General features: G+C 44.4%; 1 protein-coding gene across 1 annotated transcript in view; it reads right to left on the bottom strand.

The window, feature by feature from the left end:
• Positions 1-16,147, bottom strand: part of NEGR1 (neuronal growth regulator 1) — a 291,602-nt gene that overhangs the window by 89,904 nt on the left and 185,551 nt on the right. The window contains exon 3 of the mRNA XM_049808203.1: positions 15,988-16,113. Within this exon, the coding sequence (XP_049664160.1) occupies positions 15,988-16,113 (126 nt within the window). The remainder of the gene's footprint in view (positions 1-15,987; positions 16,114-16,147) is intronic.

Genomic DNA, 16,147 nt, shown 5'->3' with positions numbered 1-16,147 from the left:
GTCTTTTGAGCAGTGCACTCTAGGTGGGGAGCAAATTAATTCTTTTAGATTCCTCACAAGGCATTCGCCACATAATAAACCAAAAATGTTAAATGTAACTTTTATCTTAAAACAATATATCATAGCAGTCATGACTACAGACGCTGGAAATTATAGGCCTAAAGGTTAAAAAGATTTGCTGAAAGTGTTTTCCCAGACAGACAAGCTTTTAATTGACTGTTAATAACTTTGCAACTTATGGAGCAATGACAAAAATCTGAACTAGGTAGTGAGAACTAAGTAGAAGTATTATGTTCATGTCCATCACAGCAGTGAATTTCATTTGCTTGTCTGTTCACGGATTAATCTTTTAAAGTGTGCAAGGTTCAAAACATCAATTATAACAGTGCATCGCTTAGCAAGATAGCACTCATTAATAAGCACAATATACCATGCCTGTCACGCAAAAGAGCCCAAGTAAGCACTGGCTATGTAAAGTAGAAAGATAAGACTGAAATTGGAAAATTATTGTGAATTGAAGTGAACATTCATAAAATGCAATGAAATAATTTATGGATATCAGAAATTGCATGAGAATGAATTTTTTCCTCTTCCATGTTGTTCATAGGAATAAATTACAAAAAAACCCCTTCCACAAACAAACCGCCTGTTACTGTTCACATCGTGGCACTTGTCCTGCTCACTTTGGCCAGGTTGAATCAATTTCTACGAAAATTTTATTTACTATTGCTTTGAACAGCTGCGAAGGAAGCAAAGCCCCTGCCTGCACAGGGGCATCTGCCTGGGCAGAGGAGAGACCTTCCAACAAGACTCCTGCTTTGTTTCTAATACCAAGAAAATGATATAAAATGCAAAATTTTCCTGTGTGTCAGGTTAAAAATTACTTTCAAATTATGAGATTGTAATGCTCTCCAATGTCAGTACTTCCCTGGATATATGGTATGTACCACAATACTGTATACTGAATTCTGGGAATTATTTATGATGTATCCTATCCCAATTCCCAACATAAATTTAGAAAAAAAGAAGAAAAACATATTATCTCCAAGTACCTGGAATTTCATGAGAAGAATTATTTGTGTTTTGGAGTTAAGCTAAAACCAAACATTCTCTGCTTTAAACTTTGAATACAAACATAACACCAGGGGATAACCTAGTTTCCTGACGCCCAGCTTTTGCTTTCTTAACAATTCCTGGATTGTAGCTGTGCTTCTGGCAACGCTTTTGCCACCTGAATGGGATGAGGTTCAGCCTCAGCTGGGGTCAATGCAGCCGCCGCTCCGCACTGGCAGAAGTGACAGGTTTACGTATTCGGCACAATTCCGCTACGGCATGAGCGACGTCAGTCCTCAGGTCTGGCATGCAGTCATCCGTCTGGCTGCAAAATACCAACAGGAGCGATGTCCGCCGGGAAAGCGAAGGCGCATTCAGGTGCTGACACCAGCCAGGACTGAGGGCAGCAGCACAACAGATTGCTACCGCTCAAAGGCATCAGCGCTGCTGGGGGGAAACCTGGTGAGAGTTCCCACAATAAATCCCCCCCAAACAGGGACCTTATGCTGAGCTATTAACCTAATTTATGCTGCAAACTACGCACGCATTTTTATAGTGCTGTAAACCCCACGTATTTTATGCAACTCACATACACATTTGAAAATATTAAAATTAAGTCATTTTTAAACCCTCATGTCCCCAGAAATTTTGCATCTGGCTCACATAAGAAAGCTTTTAGTAAATATTAGAGATAAATATTTTTCTTAGGGAATACAGAGATGCCACACTTCATCTTTCCTATTTGTCTGCACAGTATTTCATCTTCTTCGGCTTTTTCTTTGTTCTAGAGATGTCCCATGGCTGTGTGGGAGAACTTAAATAGTGTTATGTAAAAGTAAGTCTGTGTAAGTGTATTTATGTTACATTGCATGCACATCCAGCTCATAAGCAGCAGGCAGAATAAATTGTGTATGAAGACACTGCTGAATGAAGACGAGTTTCAGGAGACAGCCCAGCTTTCTCACTGTTTCTTCTGTGGTGTCTTACAGCCGGGGGTAACGGCACCTTGCTCTGCCCTTCTGCAGACCATGTGCATTTTACGGGCCTTTCAAGATATCAGGAACATGTCTGGCTGTCTTTTCTGGCTGTAGAGCCAAAAGACTTAGCAGACTTGGTATGTGAGAAAAAGAAATCTGGGAAGTTCATTAGCACCAGTCCATCAGCCTGAGGTTGTGTCAGCTAAGATCTTTGATCAAAGATGGGAAAAAACTGTAAGCTGAAGTAAAAGAAACATAAACATGAGAGTGCCTCATGTCCAAGGCCATTCCTGATGGGTATTTCAGAAAATCTCTTCACTAGACTTACTGATACACGGTACTGACATGATATGTCAGTAATCTGCTCTGGATATATCTTAGGTTATAGGACCAGGTTCTCTAGCCAGGAAGGGAAACACCTGTGAAACTAAGCTTGAATGCCTGTTTTCTGCTACTGCCATGTGATGTGATGCCTGATAAATCATCACACTTGTTATTCCTCAGGAGAGTACACAATTAAAACTGTGGTTTCTTACCACACATATGGTACCTGGCATCAGGTGTAGCACACGTACGCATTGCCATATGGACCAGTTCTCAAAGGCTTGGACAGATGAGTTTTGCAAGGGTAGCATTTTCCTCCCCTGGTGTTAAACATAAGCCGGTAAGAAGAAAAATCTGGTGCAAGTCCAGGGTAGCTCTGAAAAACTCTGAGGACTTCATCTGAGACAAGGGGGATTTATTATTCCCCCCCCCCCCCCCCCCTTATTCACTAGGCTATTAAATAACTACAATATAACCCCAGTTTATGAACTGTAAAACCTGTTCAGTGCTCAGGACTGGCTTTTATGACCCAATCTTTGAGATACCTCATCCTCCAGCAGAGAGTGAAAACCTCGTAGGGCTGGGAGTGTGGAGAGCACAGGGCCGAGCTGATGCCAGCCCTGGTTTGTCGCGGACTCCGGGCATTTCGATGGTGCCCAGGAGAGACCGTGCGGAGCCGAGCGAGCTGCCGCCCAGAAGAGAGGAGGTGCAGAGAGCCCAGCTCATCCTCACTTATCCTGCCTCGACGATGAGAACTGGGCTCAGGATGAGAGAACAGAAGGCCGCCTCCAACGACGATGCCATCATGATGCCATCTGATTATCCACAGATGCTTTAAGTTATCCATAAGGTCCTTCTTGATCTCAGAGGCTGGGTGGAGGTACAGGATCAAGGGCACAAGGAGGCACCTTCCTTTCCCGCAGACGCGTCGCCGTGGGATGCTGAGAGCAATCTGAACAATTGGCTTCACCCAGAAAAATGATCTGAAGCCATTTCTACTACTCATTATGAATTCTGGGTTTAAAGTTACACCAAGGGCTGTAATTGGATAGTCCTCTCCGAGGAACTGCAGGTAATCTGAACAGCTCGTTGTCTATTAGGAGAATGGCCCTATCACATTAGGGACCATTTAAACATTGATCGCTCAAGGCCATTTAGCCTTAGAGAAGCCACGCTCCATGTTTGAAAAGAAAAATCAGATAAAATGTAAAGAAAAAAAATAGCCAAAACTGACAGATAAATTGAGGGCTGGAGGAGATCTCCCAGCTGACGACACGAAACAAGAAAAGCAAGTAGACCAATTCTGTAAGAAAGGCATGCTGATAAAAGAGATGTGAACACAGACTGACAAAGCTGAAAGTTTCAGAGGTGGAGACAAACAGGGGTACATCTGTATGTGAAACATAGGTACGGAGAGAAGCGTTTGGAGACCTGGCTGTGTGCCTGCTCATAGTGGGGGCAATGTAAATCTCAGCCAGTTATCAAGAGATGTTGTGTGTAGAGGGTAGAGGTTGGCCCTACAAAAGAAGCCGTCACAGTCAGTTTTCCTCATTCTCTAAAGTTACATCAGTTTCTGTCCCTGCGCAGAACCGCTGCCATGCTGTAGTATGTGTCTGAGATTCATGGAGTTATGATGTTTTGGAGCAAGTCTGAATTTTCTCTTCGCAGGCTTCATGCCAGGCAACACAGGGTCAGCGCATACTCCAGAATATGGACTGACTTCTCTGCCTTAGCAGCTGAGCATTAATATAAAGGAGAGCCAGCTCCATTTTAATACTTGAGGAGAAGATACGGTCCACCAGATGTTACTCTGGAAGAAGAAAAACCCACTTGAGATAGTGGGTTCATCTGCACGTTATGTCTTCTGGATATTTAGTTTTATGCATACGAGACTGCACTCTGATTTTTGTGGATCTCTTCAAAACTCTGTGCTGCCTGCAGAAGGCAGGGGTGCAAGTGCAGTCTGCTGCAAATGCCAGTTTTTTTCACTGGAAGACCACAACCCATAGCGGGGAGGTCATCTCTCTGCATCCTGACCTCCAAAGCGCCCTTCGGCAGGAGAGGGGTTTGCAAGGGATCCTCTTACACAGAGGCTGCTGTGTCTTCTGTGGCAAATAGCTAAATACGAAAATTTTCAGTCTGAAAAAAGCCTAAAAAATCTTTCTCTGCAAAACAAAAATGAAAACTGTGTAGGGAAGAACAGGGCAATGATCTTATTAATAAGATAGCTACACGATTAAATCTCACTTGATCTTATTTATAACTCATGGCACTTAATGTGGGGATCTGGCTCTGGGGAAGAGGCTAATAATTCCCAATAAAGCCCCATGCCTGCGGTGGCTTTCGGAAGAGACGTGGTCTGTTGGTCAGCCGGCGGGTGCGGGAGCTGTGGGGCTGGAGAGAAGGAGGGATAGGAAGGATGGGGGGCAGGAGGGACGGGGGGCAGGAGGAGCCTGGGCAGTGCCAGACAGGCATTTGCCCCACGGTAAGGGACAGTGCTCACAGCTTGTCTGATGGCTGATGGCTTTACAACATCCCTTCCTCCTGCTGCCGTATCAAAATGACGCACTGAAAATGACAGCCTATTATTTATCTGCTGATTATCTATTTGGCTCAAATACATTTATTTATTGATCCCTCCCATTTTATATGACTCTTCTGCCTGCAGTTTGAAACTGGAGGCTTTACTGGAGTTAAGCGAATCTTTAACGACTATTTTTTCATATTTCTTCATATCCCCCAAAAGCGGCACCTTTTTTTTTTGTAAAACGTGCATCTTAGAAAGAATTCTTAAGACGTTTAAAATATGACTTATTCATAAAAATGCCCAGAAGAACTGATGCTGGGAAATGAAACGGGAGGTACTGCAGGTCTGGTCAGGATGAATGTGGCATCTGCTGTTCGCTCGCTGCCACCTCCCTGGCGCGTCTGCCTTCAGCAGCCTGCCCCGCCGGGTTTGTGCCTGCAGCCCTCCCGGCGGGGACGTCCCCAGAGGCTGAAAGACCCTTGTCACAAAGTGCTCCAGCCACCGCCTCGGTACCAACACCCACCGCTCCGGTGGGGCAAGACAGAAAGAACAGCAGCAAAATAATAAAGAACAACAACAAAAAGTATTTCAAAAGTAAAATAGGAAAAAAGGAGCATCTCATTGGATTTTTGAGGTCATCTGTTACTTTTCTCTAAAAATTTGTGCAAGCCCCAAAATTGGCACACTGTCTTCAAAAGACCAGTATCTCCCAAAATAGCCATGAGGGCCACTATACCAAAGGAAGGGGAAAGAGGGTGAAAACTACAGTTCCTTGGTTTGGTTTTGAACATTAAAGATTTTGTTTCACTGAAATATCTTCTATGATTCATAAATTGCTCACTCGAAAGTGCAGTATTTCTCAAATAAAAATGAACTAATAACTAAGGGAATAAACTAAGCATGTATTAAAATTCTAATTTTCATAGCATTTTATGAGTTATTAATGAGTTCATCTACTTTTATTGAAAAGCAAGAAATACTTTCCATTTGTTATAAAATCGTCAAAAAGTCAAACTTATTTCTGTGCAGTGCTTTTGTACGGTTTTAGTTTGAAACTCTGTATTTCGCTAAGATTGTAATCTTACTCTCGTTTCTCAGTTCCTTCACAAAGACCCAATTATTTGACCATCTTAGTTTGAATATTCTTCTCCTGACAGCTGCATTTTAACAAGAATTTTTTTTTCAGCTTCTTTAAAGATTTTAAGAAGACATAAGGATTTCTAGGAGTACCTATAATTGCTCCTGAAGGGATGCTCAAACTTCTGGAATGGTCCTGATAAAAATAACATTTTTCTGAGAAGTCTTCCTCAAAAACCTCCTGACCACAGACAGTGTAATGTCACTTGACCCCAGAGCAATGGATTGTGATACTGAATGTCAGTTAATTGGGTCCTAATACTAAATGTCCCAAGAATGGTACTTACAAGTATTGTTAAAAAAAAAAAAAAAAGAAAAAGGTCCCATAATCTGAAACCAAAAGACACTGTCTTTTGTATGGGAGAAGTGTGATTTTGGAAGTTCCTTATTTTTTGTTTATTCAAAGGCAAAGAAGAGAATCACAACCAGCAGTTTATATCGGGTACTAGCGGTTGCACTGCTGTCTTCAAATGTTAATTAATCCCCTCATTTACTCTGGGTAGAGCTCCACACCATTTCCCCTTGAGTTCTTGGGAAGCTGCCAGCAGTGTGTTTGATATCAGAGAACCATTGATTTAATGACATGCGATGCCCTTACCAAGTGAAAAACTTCCCTTCAGGATCATGAGCCAGGCCATTAAATTCATATAAAATATTAATCGCAAAACTTCAGGTCCCCGAACAGTTGTAGCGTGGACCAATCCATCTATGCAATCACGATGCGCCCATCAGTGTGGTATTCAGCTGTCCCATGCACACAGTGTTTCTCGTGATGAAGACCCCGAGCCCCCCACGAGCCATTCCGTGTGCTTTGGGTGTTTTCCAGGGAGGCCTTGCTCATCCAAGGATGAGCACAGGAGCAGCTCCCTGAAGCACGTCTGCAGCTGAGGAAGCGCTTGGGAAAGAGGCAGCAGCGCAAGCTGTTGCATTTAGGGCCTACAGCCACCCCACCAGCTTCGTACGCCAAGAGGGGCGTGTTGCAGGAGCTCATCCTCTGCTGCACGGACGGCACAAATTGCTGCACCCCAACTAATTGCTCAGGCGCCCAGCCCCGGCGGGTGGGAGTGGCAGCCCAAAGCCTTGGTGCTGTGCCTTCGGTGCAAACAGCGAAACCTGTCAACCCCCTGGGCTGGAAGGTTTACTCACTCCTGGAGGTCCCAGCCAGAGCTGATGGCTGGGAGAAGCAGGCATCTCTGTTCAACAAAAACCCGCAAAGCAGTGGGTTTGTGTAAAGTACCGCAACATGGAGCTGTGAACCTGGAGCTGAGAGCGGAGCCGCTTCCTCAGATGGCACAGAATTAGGAGTTTATGTCAAGGCAGAAAAAGAAGGGGTGTTCTCCATAAACCCAGCCTAGGAGCGGGACACAAAAGCTTTGTAAAGCCCCAAGGCATCTGAGCCCTAAATTAACGTTATCTTTGTCAGCGTAATATGCTGGCATTGAAGGCATTGCTTCTGGAACCAGCTGGTGCCAACACGCACAACGCACAGCCAAGAGGCAATTTGCAGGTTTCTCTGGTGGCTCAGGACAGCTGAGAGCACATCCCTGTCCGTCCTTCCTCCCGAAACCAGGACAGACGATGTTAGCAGATGCCAGGGGCTAAGTGGAGCGGCAGAGGAGCAGACAGCTATGGGCAGGGCTCTCCTGCTTATCTTCTCTCCTCTGCCGCACAAGCAAAACCTCCCTGATCGCAGTCAGTCTTAGCCCATCACTGCTGATCGTTCCTGCCTTGGTCTATCTCTGAAGGTTTCCTGGCTCGTCTCCAAACACTTCCAGATCGGTTGCAAGAAACAGATGTTTTGGCTCAGTCCGGTAATGCTTCACTTGACCGAGGAGCACGGCGCTAGCACCGTAATGAAGCTATTGCCTGCAAGATGAGTAATGATGGCATGAGGGAGGCATATCACTGTCATTGCTGATCAGGTTAAATCACTGAATTATTTTACATTCTGCTTCTTAGACACCTAAAGGGAACGAGCTTCGCTTTTGGTCTAATGCAGCAATAAATCTACCTCCGTTTAGGAAAGGTGGCTGCACGTCACTGCCGCTCAGGACGCTGCAGCTCGAGTGGGGCAGGATCTCCATGAGCACATCACCGGCTCCGGCCTCAAAGGTTCATCTCCTGCAGGATGTCACCTTGACAAAGCGATAGCTCCGTATGAGAAAACCTGCCGTTACCTTTAGGGCTGTTACAGAAGAGTGACTCCAGGCATTGCAAACCCAAACCCATGAACCAGGAGACAGTAATCACGGATTTTAAGCTATCTGGGACAAAGCAGCCCAAGTGAAAGAGGTCTCTTCGGATGGCAGTATTGCCAGGCTGTTTGAAGTACCTGCTAATTGAACTTTGAATTACGAAGTTGGGAAAATGTACTTCAATGGCAAGATCCTTCACACAACTTGATTAGTGCTGGGAGTACCTTCACTGTGCGGAGGCAGCAGCTAAGCGGAGGGTGGATGAGAGCAGCTTCTCCTAGATCAAAAATTTCATAATGCACAACTGCAGATATACTAGAGGGAAACAGTGGTGTGAAATAACCCTCACCAGCAATGATATCTGTTAGATTTTTAGCATCTAGTAGGACAAAAGCACAAGCCAGAGACTTTTGTTTCTAAAACTTTCAGTTTTAAAACCATTTTCAAAGCAAGAGATGGGGCATTTTAAAAGATGAGCTCACACTTTGTAGACACACAAAGCCCTGGAAATCTGATAATAATTCATGTCAGTTAAGTATTTTCAGCCTGAAAATACAGGTTCAGAGTACTTGACTTCGACAAAATACTTCTTATTTCTGTCACGTGTGGATAACATCTGAAAACCCGTGGTTCTCCAGCAGAAGTGCAAGGGGAACAAAATATTTGGCATTATCTGTGCTCACATCAAGCTTTGTTAGTTTCTTAGGATTTAGCCAGAAGTTTTAAAAAAGCCTCTTTGCTCCTCCCTGCCCCCAGGATCAGCTTTCTCCAGCAGTCTGCTTCAGGAAGGGTCTTGCAGGAATCACACCCTGCCTGTTCAGGGACTAGCATTGCCTTTTGTCCTGTAATTGAACTGAATTGGCTCTTAGACTCCTACTTCCCAGACAGCCCTCATCGGAGTGCTCTGAAGATGTATTACACTAATATATCGTCAGAACGACATTGCTATGATGATACATTAATGCAATACATCTTCGCAGCTTTAGGGGTGTCCAGAAACAACAGGACAGGCGTTAGATTCAGTTCAGTCATATCACACTCATGCACACGTGCCCCAGCAGCAAACGAAATGTGTTAGAGAAGGAGAGGAGTCATCACGTGAGTATGTTCAAATCTGAATTCATGCTAATTTCTGGGTAAGTGTAGCTTTCCTCAGTGTTAGTGAAAAATCTGTTATTTTGCATGTGTTAAACAGTTCTTACAGGGCTTTCCTGGGGGTTGTTGGGTTATTTTGGAAATGTTTCAGTGTTACCATTCTCTGGAAACAGGACTGAATGAACAATCAGTGTCCTGGTGCTAGGCATTTGCCTTTCACTCAACATGGGAAAATCTGCTTTCATCCAGCTAAATTCATCATTTCTGAAAATCTGCCCTCCCAAATGCATGCATATACATACACCCAGTTTATCCTCATGTTTTAGGAAAATAACTAGAAACTAGACTGGAAGTGATGGGGATAAAACTGTGAGAAAAGGGCGAGAAAGCGGGGAAGAACTGCGAAACACGAAACCAGAAGTCACCGGGGATGATGCTGAGGATCCAGGCTGAGCTGTTACAAAGGCAGAGGGGGACTGTTCAATACGAACAACCAGAGAAGCCGGGATGGTATGCTCAGAAAACACTGCCACACACTACACAAAACTACAAATAAACCAGGAGATTCCTATGTCTCAGTCTTATTTTTTTTCTTCTTTTTTTTTGCCTCCAGCCAGTGGCTGTGAAACCCGCTATCAAAACGTACATCAACACACCTGTCTCCTTGTTGAGCCAGTGATGCTCAGTCTCGACGCTAGCAGGCAATACAGCACGATAGGGGTGGACGTGGAGATCGAAACAGCGCCGAGGACCTAACGTGCACCGTGGGGGGGTCTGGGGGGGTTTCACTTCAGAGCAGATCTGTCCTGGTTGTGCGGGCTGAACGCCTGCTCGTGGCAAGACCACGTGAGGTTCACTCCAGGAGAGCATCCACCAGGTTTCCTTCATTTGAGGGGATGGAGTTTGGGCACTTTGGGCACGTCCGTATCAGTGTTTCAGTTTGGACCAGCAGCGCACTTTTGAGGTGAACCTCTTGGCTGCCCTCACTTCTTGCACCACGCTTGGTGCTGCAGAGCACGTGTGCAGAGCCCAGCCTCGCGCGAGTCCGCTGGGTAACAACACAACGCCAACACGAACCGACTAGAGTGAAAATATTTGTTTGAAACATCTGAAACTTCATCTGACAACACTTGTGGTAAATATTCTGACTGCAAAGTCAAGCTCTCTGAACAAAGGCGAAGGTGGGGCTACTCTTGCACTATTTTTATGTCCCTCTCTACATTTGATACAGACCCATCCTGGTCGCTGTTGTCTAAATGCAGCTGTGCTTCGTTTGAAGCACTTTGTTTCCCCCAGCATCCACCCAGATATTTAGCTAGTTTGGCAAAACACAGCCTTACATGTCTGACCTATCGCCCCGTCTGCTCTGCTACCCCTCACTGTGTCCTTCCCACAAGAGAAAGCAGCCGTGCCGATGCCTCCGTGCATGTGCTGTAGCAGCAACTGCCAAAATGACCTGCTGGGGTGTGGAGAGAGACCCCACTTCTCTCCATTTCCTTAATTCAAATATAGGCAAATGAAATACCTCTATATCCTGAACATGAGACTACAGCGTGAATTTTCAAGAAGTGTCATTTTGTTTTAAGGGAGTTAGGTAGAAAAAGTTTTACTTTTTCCGTAAGACTTTTTGAAACTATGGAATTTAACCTATTTTGCATTTCAGTAAACCCAGGAAATGTCAGACCTTCCCGGGAAGCCAGTCCTAAGCAGCAAAGCGCTCAGGCGGCACGCTCTTCTGCTGCTTGCCTCTGCTCGGCTCAGCGGTCTGAGCGCGGCTGCTCCGCCGGACTTCACCCGGGCATCCCGCGTTGTCGGTTCCTCCGAGGCTGGGAAAACGCCTGGGGAAAGTTTTGCAAAACCAAAGGGGAAAAGAGTTTTGACACAGAGCACCCGAATCTTGCAAGGCAGTAACGTTTTAGCCGAAGATTTCTGAATGGCTTTTGTTGTTACTGCTCCTGGCAACACTGGCAGAGCTCGCTTTTCAGAACCCGCAACGCAACACACACACACACACAAACAGTGCAGACGAGTGTTAAAAGCTGGAGTTAGACGTTTCAGGCAGACCTTAATTCTTTAAAATTCTGGTTTCATTCTTAAACTATTGATGCTGCACTTTGCTCTTAAATGTCAGAACAAAATAAGTAATACCTGCAATTTATTCAGATGACATTTCAACAATACGAGATTTTCAGATTACAAACTACAGCCCCATGTTTCTTATGGTGTTACGCTGAATGTGTAGCTTTTGTGGATTTACATAATGGCTTTGTATAATGAATATTTATATAATGAAAGCATTTACATAATGACTGCAAGTTAAACATGCACAATAAAGATTCCAGGCCAATAATTTATGTACTAAGTTAAAAATCACCTCTAAATACATTTTATTTTTATTCCTACGAAATGTTCATTGTATCTGTTCTTCAAAAAAATTGAATCCGACCTTATCCAAGTAAAGGCTGCATTGATGCAAATCATGATAATATTTTGGAATTAGTCTACATTGAATCATTTGTATTCAGAGATTTCAGTTTCTTATCTTTTAGTAGCAGCTTTGACAAACAATTTCAGAATATTCTAAATATGATTCATTAATATAATTTAGTGTTGTATTCTAGATGTGATGCTTGCATGTAAGCCTCATTAGTGCCACTGGGAATTACAGGAGAAAACTGGTAGAAATTATAAAGTGCAGATGAAGCTTATGTTTAGATAAAGGTAATTTGCTGCAGAGAGAATATAAGCTGTTACAGAAATCTGGCGTTTTCAACTCTCTTGCATTTTGTTTTCTAATAAATCCAAGCTTCTTGTTTGCTAGACTGATATTTAATTGGATTTGAGTGCCATTTATAACAGTCTGTACACCAGAACATACACCTGAGCACAGGAGGGGTACTATGTTACTGAAATGGAAAAATTCTTCCTTATTTGGTAGACTAGCGGACAGAATATGTTCTGTAAATTATATGTCTGCTTCCACCCCATTTTAGAAGATTTCTGAGCAAAAAGTTATTTGGATCCTGTGTTCTCCCACTCCGGACAGAGTTCTGTCCATAAATCAACCAGGGGACACCCAAGGCACGACCCAGTACTCTGCAACGGCCGCATCAGCGCTCACCTCTTGGAAGAAATGGGTTTTGTAACGACGCAGCCCTGTAACACAGCGTTTGCAATGAGTTTGCCAGGCCTCAGCACTGCGGCTCGTCAGAGCATCTCTGCCTGCACTTGTCCTGCCCTGCCTGCAGCTTTGTCGTGCCTGCTTCGGCCGGGGCAGCGTTTCCTCCAACCGAGCAGGCGTCCCTGCCCAATCTGTTTTACCTTTGCCTTTCTGTGGTATAACCACAGTTTTATAGAGCCGGCGGTAGCGAGATGTGATTCTGTGCGTAATGAGGTTTTTATGACTGTGACGCAACGATGCAATGCAGAGAAACACAAGCTGGTGTGGGAGCAGGGGCTCGAGAAGCGGGGACACGGGACGCGGTGCAGAGGAGGGCAGGCACGGGGTGGAGAGAGGTGGGCAGGGACTGCCACGGCTATGAACAGCTCACCCACAGTCCATTAAAGAAATGCAGATATGGAGTTGGACAAAGTGGTCTTCAGGGGTATCGGAGAACAAAGGAATGATATCGGGCATACGTAGAAGGCACCACATACAGTAAATTAGGATGAAACACGGAGCTGCAGAGCAATGAAGAAAGAGCAAAGGAGTAAAAGCATGCTAGCAAACACTTCAAAATGACCCTGAAAAGCTCCTAAATGGAGGAAGAAGAAACCACCAACATGAACATCACATTCCTCCCCCCGAAGGATCCTGGGTGCTGACAACTCACCAAAACAGCCCCCAGCAGAATGAAGCCACCAACCTTTAGCCCCCACAGGAGGGGGCTGAATTGGGAGAAGGGATAGAAAACAAGTCTGTCTGTAAAAACTTTAACTGCATCAGTATTTTTTCTGTTTTGGTAAGTCATAAATCACAGAACGGTTTGGGTTGGAAGGGACCTTCAAAGATCATCTAGTTCAACACCCCTGCCACAGGCAGGGAATATTAGATCTAGGCTAATAATGGTCCTTGAATTAAAAGTTCAAATATACATATATAAACCAAGCCTTTATTGTCATTGTATCGGGTGTACCTCCTCCTTGCCCGTAAACAAGCTTGAGCAGTTCATGAGCAGCAGTGTAAGTGCCTCTGGAGGTGAAGTGGACCAGTCATGCCATGAGAAGGTGCTTCCAGTGCCACCCCAGACAGCAAGCCTGCGGTAGGTGCACATCCCGGTGGTTGTACAATGAATTATACATGCACATACTGAGGGCCCCCCCGGACTAGAGAGACACGGACATCCTGGAAGGAGCCCAGCGGAGGGCCATGGGGGTGATGAAGGGACCACAGTACCTGAACTGGAGAGCAGCTGAGGGAGGTGGGCTCTCAGCCTGGGAAGAGAGGGCTCTGGGGGTCCTACACCTGATGGGGATGTAAAGGAGATGCATCCAGCCTCTCCACAGAGGTGCTGGTGACAGGACAAGAGGCAACGGGCTCTCGTTGGGACAGAAAATTCCATTTAAACATGAAAAAAAAAAGCTTTCTTGCTGTGAGGATGACCAAACACTGGCAGAGGTTGCCCAGAGAGGCTGTGGCATCTCCATTCGTGGAGATATTCAAACCCAACTGGACATGTTCTGAACAGGAGTTGGACCGGCTGCTCTCCAGAGGCCCCTGCACACCTCAGCCAGTCTGTGGTTCAATTCTGTGATTTTCCTTTTGTTTTTTTTTTAAAGTACCAAATTTGTTAAGCCCATGTTTGTGTTTCCTGGTGAGAGAGTAAGGGATGGGGAAAAACCAATCCAACAAGCCACCCTTCCCCAAAGAAAATCCTAAAAGGAGAAGGTGTATGGGATTTGCAGGATTGCCTGCCAGCTACTTGGTCAAGATGCTCCAGCAGAGAGGATGAAAGAGCAAGCACATGGTAAACGAACGTTGCCGTCTCCTACGGGCGCTATTCATATACGCTTCGGAGAGGGCTGAGAATGCAGAACGAAGCAGGTATTGGGCAAGGGAAGGGAAACAAAGCAGAGGCTGTAACTGCCTGCCCTTAAATCCTCCGTGGTGGGAAAACATAGCTGTCCGCCTGCAGTCTGCTGTGCTAGGCGCTCGGCAAGAGCGCATCATCAGTGCACCATGAGCACTCTGATTGACTCTCCCTGTACCACGATATCTTTGAGTAGTCTTTTCCTCAAATTTCATTTTCAGTTCTCATTGTGGTAAATGTAATGCGTCTGCAGCTGAATGATCGCATTTTTCCTCTCAGTCCTCATTCTCACTCTTTTGGTCAAGATACAAAATCAGTGGGTTCACTGAAAGCCCTTCCTTTTGATTACGTCCACTAATTTTGTCTGAATTCAAGATGAGCAGGATCTAATTCCTCCTCAGACCCCTTCTCCAGCCTGAGTGCACTAATTCTCCTTTTCTGCTTTTTTCCTCTCCAGGAAAATTGTAACAGCTCCTTTCGGCAGACAATCTAATGCTTTAAGCTATTACTCTAAAGTATCACCACGGTTTCCAATAAAATTTTATTTGACATTTAGTTAAAATCCATTTTCTGCTACAACTGAATTTTTTTGCCTAGTCCCTTGATGGACACTTCAAGCAGAATTCATTGTCATTGTCTTAAAGGTCAAAAGTTTTTTTTGTTTTTTTTTTTTTTTTTTTTTTTTAGATCTTGCTTTGTAAAGCAAACTGTTACTCAGGATTATGAGACACTGCAGTAAGCTGTGACAGTCCATGAAACTGTTCTTCCCTGCAATTACATGGATTTTATAAAAGTTGTGTGAGCAAACAGAAAGACCTTCACTGCAAAAATCAATCATCATTGTAGAGTCCCTACAAAAGAACCAGTGCAATACCAGTCCTGCATGCAACAGGCAGCTGGAAGCAGGGAGTATCTCCTTTCACAAACACAAAACCCACCAGGATTTCCAGAGCCAGTAGCTCTGGGACATGGAGCAGGGATCTCCCCACCTCTGAGTGAGACAGATCCTGCTTTGCTGGCAGGGAGCCAGCTTTGGTGGCTCTGCACCAAGCCGACCAGCGTACAGATGCCTGTAATGTTAGCTAAGAGTTTCCTTTAAATATATTATGAGGAATTAAAAGTATACTCGGAAATATTAAATAGAAGCTATGCTTTTAGAGGTAATTTTGTTTGCAATTTTTCACCCAGGTAATTTAATTTGTTCAGTAAAACCATTCTGATAAAGTATGCTGTATCATGGCATAATGGTTCAATGGTAGCTACATTAAATTAAATCTATTGCACAATGTGTTAACATTTTTAACTTTCATGCCCACTTCTAGAGAGCCGTGTGTGTTCTTGATTATTTCCTTGCTTTGGTTTTAATTGGAATTGTTTGATAAATGTCTGCAGCCTGTTAAAACAGGCTTAAAAATATACTTATGTTTAGGGTGCCTTTATTTCTACGTTCCTGTGTTACAGTAGTATTATTGTTTTCACTGATCTCAGCTGAAATCTGAAGAAGCTTTTATTTTCTAAAAGTCTAGTTAGGCACACGCTTTTTAAGGCATACAAAGGTGATGCTGTCACGCTTCTGAAAACTGAAAAAGCAAAGCCTGTTACTGGTGAGATGTTGCAGAAAGCTCCAGGTGACAGATAGTTGTACTTACCAGACGGAGAGATGTGTCTCCAAGAAATGGAAGGCTCTGGCTTCCCCGTGGCCAGGCACACCAGAGTAACATTGCTTCCTTCATTCACAACGATGTCACTCGAAATACGAAATATCTTCGGAGAAACTGGAATGAAAGAAGGAGAAAGTTGTAATGGGAA

Source organism: Accipiter gentilis, chromosome 8, assembly GCF_929443795.1.
Source record: "Accipiter gentilis chromosome 8, bAccGen1.1, whole genome shotgun sequence".
Classification (NCBI taxonomy): domain Eukaryota; kingdom Metazoa; phylum Chordata; class Aves; order Accipitriformes; family Accipitridae; genus Astur; species Astur gentilis.
The sequence above is the reverse complement of the archived record's forward strand: the minus strand, read 5'-3'. Positions and strand labels throughout refer to the sequence as shown.